We start from the raw sequence: 10,000 nt of genomic DNA on the forward strand, positions 1-10,000 counted from the left end.
ACGTGACGAGGACGGAGGGAGCAGCCAGTATGGAGTTTAGGAAAAGCTCTCCCCAGGCTCTCAACACCGGAGCAGCAAAGCAAGAACAAGAGAGTTAAGAGAAGAGAACAACCATGGCAAACCATTAGTTCCTAGGCGCCACCCCTGCACTCAGCACCCTGCAGGAGAGACAGACACACACGCACACACACGCACACACACTCAGCACCCTGCAGGAGAGACACACACACACACACACACATAATCAGCACCCTGCAGGAGACACACACACACACAGGGGCGGTTTTTCCTACAGGCGGTATAGGCGGTCGCCTAGGGCGCCACTCAGAGGGGGGCGCAAAAAACTGCGCCCAGCAAAAAAGTTTTTTTTGCGCCCCCTTCTATATCTCCAACCAATATTTTGACATAAAAAAAAATCTAACATTAGGTTAAAATTAGCCAAAAATCGAAAACGGAAGGGGTACGTACGTCCTTGGTGTTGTCCGAACATGCTAGCACAGTGAGGCGTTTGGTTAGAATGTGTGTGTGTTCAAGAAACTTTGAAGAACAAAATAATGAAGAGGCAAAAGCCATCCGGGGCGCAATTTAAGAAGAAAAGAACGGAAGAAGAAGATAAACGTGCCAAGGAGAAAGGTAAATCCTTAAATCCTGTTCTAGCCTAGAATGAATTCCAGATAAGAAAACGTTCACAAATGCGTGAATCAGTGGCGGCGCCAGACATTTTTTTCTGCAGGTGCTATGGGGGAGCTAGGCGTTTTAGTGAGGGTGCTATGAAATGAGGATGATAGCCTATGTGTCACATGGTTCTCTACTACAACAACTTTACATGTTTGCTCTCTGAAGCGTCTTTGGGGTCCATGAAAAGCGCTAAACAAACCGATTGTATTATTATTATTATCATTATCTAGGCTTCTTCCGACAGACGCGCACATCTGCGACAGTCACTGACAAAAGGCATTCAGCATGTTATAGAGTCCGCAATCCCAAATACCTAACTTACTTTAAAACACTTGTGGTAGTGAGGATTAAAGTTGGGCGACAGGTGACCACTACCATGTCAGATAGAGTGAAATGAATCTTGGAATAGTAGATAGAATTAACTAAAACAGTCAAAGAGTCAGAAATGCGTTAAAAAGGTATATATTATTTCAGTTCACAATCATCAGTAAATCACATAGAACCTTGTGTATACCTAGCACACAGACAGACTGCTTGTCTTAGGCTAAAGAGTCTCTGATTTTTTTTAAGGCGGCTCCAAAAAAAATCAAAAAAAGAGGAAAAAGACAAAAAGTTAAAATCTTCGGCAAAAAAGGGCAAAAAGGGTTATCAACCGAAACGAGTCTTCAGCGACACAGGGCAATCAATGCATGCAACAAATCAGACAGCTTTCATTAATGTTACACAGCTAACAATACCTTAGTTGCATTGTACTCCAACCACGCAAACTGTCCCAACCAGCTTTTACAAAAACTCCTTTGTTGGACTCCAAACATGCAAGGTGGAAATTTCTGGAGTTTTGGTCTTCTCGGACCATCCTGAGCGTTCATGCTAATGTCACTGATGCTGCTAGCACCATGGTTAGCACCCTCAGTAGTGGTGGTGGGTTGACCTCTTTGACCACAACGTTCCTCTCCTTAAAAATCCACACCAGATACCCCTGGCATTTCTTCTTCTTCTATGTCACTCTTGTTTCTTAATCATTCTTCCAAACATGGACATTTACGGAGCAAAAACCGATGCATTGTTGATATTCACTTGAAACTACCACGCACTAGCTCGCTTTCTCCTTCAACCGTCCGGTAACGTCAACATTCAAGCGTGCGACGTGAAAGTTGGGTCAAAGGTTATGACAGAATGATTGCTCTGTGTCTAAAATAATCTGTTCATTTCAATCTGTTATTATTTTCTTTTGTGATTTAAATATTATTATCACACAATAAATAACGCAGAATGAAATTAAACAACAATTATAAATAAACCATTATTTTCTTGGGGGTGCTATGGGGGTGCTATGGCTAATCCAGGGGGAGCTAGAGCACCCCCTAGCCCCGCCCCTGGCGCCGCCCCTGGCGTGAATTGAATTGCGTGAATCTTGCTAGTTAGCTAACGCTAACTAGCCAGTGACTTGTGACGTCCCCTGTTATTGTCATTCAGTGTACCGCAATTTGCGTCATTTTGCGTCATAACATTTTGAGTAATCACATTTGGACAGCTTTAGCTTTGGTGGAGCGAGCTAGCCAGTTTAATTAGACATGATTCAACTAATCAAGAGCTATGCATCTTGGAATAAAATAATGTCAGGCTGTCCAAATACACCAAAATGCTTAATAACTACATAATAGCTACATTTAACAAATTATGATAATACATACTTTTATTATATCATTTTAGATTCACGTTTAGAAGACTAAGAAAACATTATTTGCAGGCGATTGGGAAGATGACGTGGAGGTGTGTGTCCATAAACAGTTGAACAGGGGGCGTGGCCGGAGCATAGTCCAGCACAGGCGTGACATTTTCTCAGTGATTTGTTCTTGAATTAATGTTTGTTCATCGTCGCGATCGTTGTTGTGTTCATGTGAAAGAAATGCAGTCTTACAGGGCAAAATAGCGTTTGAAAGTTGCAATTCGGTTTTCGTGGGGGAATTTTTTTTTATTTATTGGGGGGGGGGGGGCGCCAGGAGTGAAGCTCGCCTAGAGCGCCAAATGTGCTAGGGCTGCACACACGCACACATACACACACACACACACACACTCAGCACCCTGCAGGAGAGACAGACATGCAACAAGACGTAGCACCAAGGGGCGGAGCCCCAGGCCAGATCAGTGGGATTGTAACAGTTATGATGCTGCGTGTGTGTGTGTGTGTGTGTGTAGCAGACAGAAGTAGTGAGAGGAATGTTCTCCTGATGGATGTTTGTGTGTCTGTATGTAATAATGTCAATCCTGTCTAAACACCTTTGATTAAGGAAGTGTGTATTTCTGTGTGTCCATGATTCCATAAGTCGAATAATCAACTTTCGAGGGGGAGACTCATTGACTGGACAGTAAGATCATGGCTCTAGTCTTTATTCTACATCATTTAATGTGTCTCAGTCGTGAAGTTATCAGCAACGTTGGTTGGTGTGTGTGATCATTATATAACTATGTGGGAAGAAAAAGGAGTGACTCTCCTTCAAAACATCATAACTGAAAACTGTGTCTGTGTAGCAGACAGGAGCAGTGAGAGGAACGTTTTCATGATGAGTAATAATAATTTGGGTCATTTTAACAGTTTGGTATTTGGTTTACATACATTTTTCCTAACTCTCCCAGACTACATATGATAACTAAATACTACCACACTTTCTAATGTGTTACCGTAACAAATGATCGAAATATTTTTTTTTGTTGAGAACATCAAACGACAATCAAGAAACGAAATAGAAAAAGTCACATGTGAATGCATGGAGAATAAAATAATCCTGAAAGCACTATATCAGAATACCAGGAGAAAATCCAACGTATCAATATTCAGACTATGCTTGTGTGTGTGTGTGTGTGTTTGTTGGTATGTGTGTGTCTTTTTGTGTTGTTGTTGTGTGTGTGTGTGTGTGTTGGTGTGTGTGTGTGTGTGTGTGTGTGTGTGTGTGTGTGTGTGTGTGTATGTGTGTGTGTGTGAAATACAGCTTCATCCAGCAGAGGAGATCACACTCTCCCGTACTGAGCTGTGTGTCCATGAAGAGTGACCAGTCCATGAGTCTTCCACTTCACTTTGCAGAAGGAGGTGTTCCTGCTGGTCAGAGGTGAGTAGTAATGAGGACTTTCCACAGGAAATACAATCATCCATACAGTCATTTGAAGTGTAAAAGTGTACCAAATGTGTTTGACTTGTTTTTTTGTTCTAGATATTTATATGAGATGGGAAGTTATAGATATTTCTTAAATATCTAGTTTATAGTATCCAGATATTAAAGGAGACGGACAAAATCCATTCACTGATGTGATTGATTGATGAGGATGTTAGCCTTCACATTGTCACAAGCCTAAGCCCCCCTAAGGGTGAAATCCTAGAACTGATCTTGAGAACCATTTCAGTATATTTTGTAGGTTTTTCAAAATGTAGTAGTGATCATTGCAGTACCACTATATTGTCAGAAGGTGGCAGTATGAGAAAGACCAGAGGCTGACCTGTCATGTCTGACTTTGCTGTTCAAATCAAAATGGCTTCATAAGTTAATTAATAGAGTTAAAGAAAGATCTTCAAAATGACACTGTGGAAATGTTTTATATCAAATAGATATTATCCATTTAATCAGTAATATTCTTTGAAATTTCATAACATGTTATGTCAAAGTATTGCAGACAAAATGGGATTTGGGTCATTTTCACCTTTTGTGTTTTTTGTTTTGTTTTACACATACTTCAGATGTGTGTGCATGTGTGCGAGCGTGTGTGTCCACACGTGTTTGTGTGTGTGGGTGTGTGTGTGTGTGTGTTTGTGCGTGTGTGTGAAATGCAGCTCTTTTACTCCTCATTCATGCTAGTTGAACCATTTCAGTAAATTCCTCTGGTATATAACAATTATGTCCAAACCAGTTTTCCAAGACTTTAAAAAAGATGACAAAATGTTGAATTAAAATGATTACATCTTGAAATATGAAATATAGTAAACAATAATTAGAGAGGATTCCCACTCTTAAAGACACACACTCAAAGAGAATCAGCAGCAGGGAAAGAGAAAGAAGAAAGACAAAGAGAGACTTAAACACTCTAAAGTGCTTGGTCTTATAACTGAAGACACTAGCCAATCCCCTAAAATAACATTATCCCAGGCAGGTTACAGTGGGAATTGTCAAATTATACATTTCTGTGCAGAGCAGGAACAAGTCAGTAAAGTGACATAATAATAATAATCTGGAGCGACAAGCACAAATCCAGCAGCCCTCCTGTGTCAGCAGGTGAAATGTAGTGAGTGTAAAAAAGGCTCTGGACTTATTTACCATTTAATATGTTATTTTCCGTTTTCATGCTGAAGGACTCTTAATTTGTTATTAGTAGCACCAACGTCATGCCTGAGAGAGAACGCACATTGTTATACTTTACTGTGTCGCGCTATTGAAGCAGCAATTCCGTGCCTTTCATGTGTTGAGACCAAGAAACCCCTTTAGTTCGACGTGTGCGTCTATGAAAGATGTAAGTTCTCTACTGTGATGTTGATTCCATATACTAAGTAGTGTTATATGTTTAGAGATGTGTATTATTTATCATTAGTGCAAAACGGCTGAAGGAATGCTAGCATTTACCGTGTGAATCACGTTTATGTTAGCTTGCTAAATGACCTTGCATTGCGCCAAACCATGGACTTTTTATCCCGTTAACCTGCATACGTATGCTATCTGTGTTCATTATAGTGTAGCTACGTACCTAATAATGGGTATTAATATGTTTGTGGGCCTTATCTAGTCATTTTACATGCTTAGTGATACCGTGAGCTGACTAGCCTGTTGAGTTAACATGTCAGCGTAGATATGTGCGCGAGGGCTACGTAGTAGCTGTGTACTTATTGTTTTCCCCTTTCTACTTTGTTTTAGAACCACACATACTCCATACACTTAAGTTAACCACACTGTAACTCAACACAATATGTGTATCACACACTGTTTGCTCACACACTGGTTGCTTGAAATCTACTGAATATCTTCGTATGAGAATTCCTGTCTTCAATACAAATTGGTTGCATCAGATCTCATCTCATCATTGCCTACGTAGTAGCTGTGTACTTATTGTTTTCCCCTTTCTACTTTGTTTCAGAACCACACATACTCCACACACACCTTAACCACACACTGTTATAACACACTGGTTGCTTGCAACATACTGAATATCTCTGTTAGAGAATTCCTGTATTCCTGATTAGTTTCCAATACAAAGTGGTTGCATCAAATCTCGCTTCATCATTGCCTCATCTCCAACGTGCACCTCTCCTGCCCTGAACATCCTGGCCTTGAAGTAGTGTTCTGGCAGACACTCAGGATTGTGTGTGGTGATAGAATACGAACAGCCCCTATACAGTCCTACCCTACCTATACAGATCTACCCATCTACTAACCCTCACCCACAGTGAGAGTGAGAGAGAACGACTGCAGAGGAAATATGAAGCAAGTCAATTCATCAGCAATCACATGAGAGAAGAGCATTAGGGGGACACAGTGCTGAGGGTAGTTTATATAAAACTCTTCAGACAGAGTGGCAGTTATATAGACTACATTAGGGGGAAACTCTTCAGACAGAGTGGCAGTTATATAGACTACATTAGGGGGAAACTCTTCAGACAGAGTGGCAGTTATATAGACTACATTAGGGGGAAACTCTTCAGACAGAGTGGCAGTTATATAGACTACATTAGGGGAAACTCTTCAGACAGAGTGGCAGTTATATAGACTACATTCCTGCTTTACTGATAGTGCTGTGCAGACACTAAAGTTAAACTGATATTACAGTAAACAAGTTATTTAATATTTGTTCTTGTTTTCACACACAGTTACCAACCTGGTCCGGTAAATGTGGAAATGCAGCAGATCCACAAATCCCATCTTCAGAAGAAGTTTCAGTGTCTGACTGAGGGAATCACAAAGCAGGGAGATGCCAGACTCCTCCATGAGATCTACACAGCGCTCTACATCACAGAGGGGGGAGGAGGAGAGGTCAATGATGAACATGAGGTCAGACAGATAGAGAGAGCATCCTGGAAAGAAGCAGCACGAGGCAGACCAATCAACTGCAGTGACATCTTTAAACCCTCATCTGGACAAGACAAACCCATCAGAAGAGTGCTGACAAAGGGAGTGGCTGGCATTGGAAAAACAGTCTCTGTGCAGAAGTTCATTCTGGACTGGGCTGAAGGGAAAGAGAATCAAGATGTCCACTTCATATTGCCTCTCCCTTTCCGAGAGCTGAACCTGATGAAGGAGAAAAAACTCAGTCTGGTGGAGCTTATTCAGCACTTTTTCCCTGAAATTACAGATCCAAGATTCTTCTCTGGTTTAGAGCATGTCATGTTCATCTTTGATGGTCTGGATGAGTGTCGACTTCCTCTAGATTTCAACTCCAACCCAAGGTGTTGTGATGTGACAGAGCCAGTCTCAGTGGACGTGCTGCTGACAAACCTCATCAAGGGGAATCTGCTTCCCTCTGCTCTCCTCTGGATCACCACCCGACCAGCAGCAGCCAATCAGATCCCACCTAGGTGTGTGGACCAGGTGACAGAAATAAGGGGATTCAACGACCCACAGAAAGAGGAGTACTTCAGGAAGAGAATCAGAGATGAGAACCTGGCCAGCAGAACTATCACACACCTGAAGTCATCCAGGAGCCTCTACATCATGTGCCACATTCCAGTATTCTCCTGGATTACCGCCACTGTTGTCGAGAGAACATCAGATGAATCGGGGAGTGTAGAAATGCCAAGGACTTTGACTCAAATGTACACACACTTCCTGGTCATTCAGACAAGCATGAAAAATGAAAAGTACACAGAGAAAAAAGAGAGAGACGAAGAGATGATTTTCAAACTGGGGAAACTGGCTTTCCAACAGCTGGAGAAGGGCAATCTGATCTTCTATGAGGAAGACGTGAGAGAGTGTGGCATTGATGTCACAGAAGCATCAGTGTACTCAGGAGTGTGTACTCAGATCTTCAGAGAGGAGTCTGGGCTGTACCAGAGGAAGGTGTTCAGCTTTGTGCATCTGAGCATTCAGGAGTTTCTTGCAGCTTTATATGTGTTCCTGTGCTTCAGCAACAGAGAGAGAAACATGCCTGACCAACAGCAAACCTCTCAGCTCTCTGGTCTGTTCAGAGCTGCAACACTTCATGACCTACACAAGACTGCAGTGGATCTGGCCTTACAGAGTGGGAACGGACACCTGGACCTTTTCCTCCGCTTCCTCCTGGGCCTCTCACTGGAGTCCAATCAGAATCTCTTAAGACACCTGCTGTCACAGACAAGAAACCAATCACAGAGCTCAGAGCAAACAGTCCAGTGTGTCAAACAGAAGATCAGAGACCAAGATTATTCAGACAGAAAGATCAACCTGTTCTATTGTCTGAATGAGCTGAATCACCACGCTGTAGTGGAGGTCATTGACAGGAGCACAGGAACTCTGTCTGTACACATGCTCTTACCAGGAGAGTGGAAGACTAAGAGATTTGAGTTTGAGATTCCAAAAGAGCAGCTGGATGAGTTTGATCTGCAGAAGTACATAAAGACACCAGAGGAAGATCTGACTGAACTCCTCAGTCTCGATGATGTTCTGCAGAAGCTGGTGCCAGTGGTCACATCTTCCACATCAGCTAAGTGAGTAAAACACTGTGTGTGTGTGTGTGTGTGTGTGTGTGTGTGTGTGTGTGTGTGTGTGTGTGTGTGTGTGTGTGTGTGTGTGTGTGTGGGGGGGGGGGGGTTGGTCGGGCATGTGTGTGTAAAAGATTTCTCAGCAAGTTTTCAGTAGACGGCACATCATCAATATGGTAAATGAACTACGTCTATTAACTACATTTCTACTCACCTGAGTAGAGCAAACACTCCTGATCAGTCTCCCTACCAACAGTAGAATATGGATTGAAGGTCTATGTTGTGTGTGTGTGTGTGTGAGAAGCTGGTGCCAGTGGTCACAACATCCACATCAGCTCGGTAACACTTGGTGTACTTATGTGTGTGAGTGTGTGTATGTGAGAGAGAGAAAGTTAGATGGAGTTCCCTGGTTGTCAGTAGAGAGCACATCATCAAATAGTTGACTTTGTTCCTGGTAAATGAACTGCCCTGATAAGAGAACATTTCTCCTAAACTGAGAGTAGAGCAAACACTCCTGACTGCAGTTCATACCTCACATCAGTCTAATATGGATTGAAGGTCAAACACTAAACAGTATATTACACCTGAGTTGTTTGGTGTTTTCTATGGGTTACTTAACTTTAGACTTGTTTTGAGTATGTCAAATATTTTTCTATGTTATACATTTCCTGTAAATAGCTTTAGTGCAAGGTTAGGTTGTGTACCAACTATATCACATTTCATATTACAAAGTCCAATTCCTGTTTCTTTGAGTTATGGTGTGAATGCTAAAACTTACCCAGATGGCTGGGTTGGCTGGCATGTGCTTTTGGATCCAAAGTGGCTTAATCACGATGCTTTTGCAATGTTAATGAACACTGTTCTGCTCCACCCTTAAGTGGCCCTATAGGGCAGCAACACACCACCACTAACCCCTGAACCCTGTAGGACACTGGACCCGTCTGTTGTTCAGGTGTATCATGTTGTTTCTCCCAGGCTGAATGAATGCACCCTGACAGAGAAGAGCTGTTCCTATCTGACCTCTGTGTGTGTGTTTGTGTGTGAGAGTAGAGGATTGGTGATTAATATTCAGGTGTATAATTATGTTTGTCCCAGGCTGATTTACTGTATCCTGAAAGAGAAGAACTGTTCCTATTTGACCTCTGCCCTGACCTCACACATTGTGTGTGTGTGTTATGGTGTGTGAAGGTGAACAGTCCATAATGTGTACATATGAGTAGATTTAGTCCATGTCAGTGTGTGTGTGTTTGTGTTTGTGTGTGTGTGTGGGGGGTGTGTGTGTGTGTGTGTGTGTGTGAACAGTCCTTGTGTGAATGGTGCCATCAGTCCCTACACCTCAGTCTCTACTTCAGAGGTCATGCAGGTGAGACAGCAGATGTTCTTGTGGAAATCTATACTGTATTGATTTTCAAGCTGATCAGGTGAACACATGTTTTCAGAAGTGGAAAGTTCTCAGGTTGGGTTTATCGTTTTTACTGGTATTTTGAACCCAGCATAGGTCTTGTGAGCTACTGTTTACTGTTGAACCCAGCATACTGTATGTCTTGTGAGCTACTGCTTACTGTTGAACCCAGCATATGTCTTGTGAGCTACTGCTTACTGTTGAACCCAGCATATGTCTTGTGAGCTACTGCTTACTGTTGAACCCAGCATATGTCTTGTGAGCTACTG

General features: G+C 42.3%; 2 protein-coding genes across 2 annotated transcripts in view; one reads left to right on the forward strand and one right to left on the reverse strand.

The window, feature by feature from the left end:
- LOC122133143 (protein NLRC3-like) overlaps positions 1 to 10,000 on the reverse strand; it is a 383,696-nt gene that overhangs the window by 218,439 nt on the left and 155,257 nt on the right. The window lies entirely within an intron of this gene.
- The window catches only part of LOC116221772 (protein NLRC3-like), a 72,422-nt gene that overhangs the window by 10,157 nt on the left and 52,265 nt on the right, over positions 1 to 10,000 (forward strand). Inside the window, exon 6 of the mRNA XM_042708772.1 lies at positions 3,669 to 3,785. Coding sequence (XP_042564706.1) covers positions 3,669 to 3,785 — 117 coding nt within the window. The remainder of the gene's footprint in view (positions 1 to 3,668; positions 3,786 to 10,000) is intronic.

This window comes from Clupea harengus, chromosome 9, assembly GCF_900700415.2.
Source record: "Clupea harengus chromosome 9, Ch_v2.0.2, whole genome shotgun sequence".
Lineage (NCBI taxonomy): Eukaryota > Metazoa > Chordata > Actinopteri > Clupeiformes > Clupeidae > Clupea > Clupea harengus.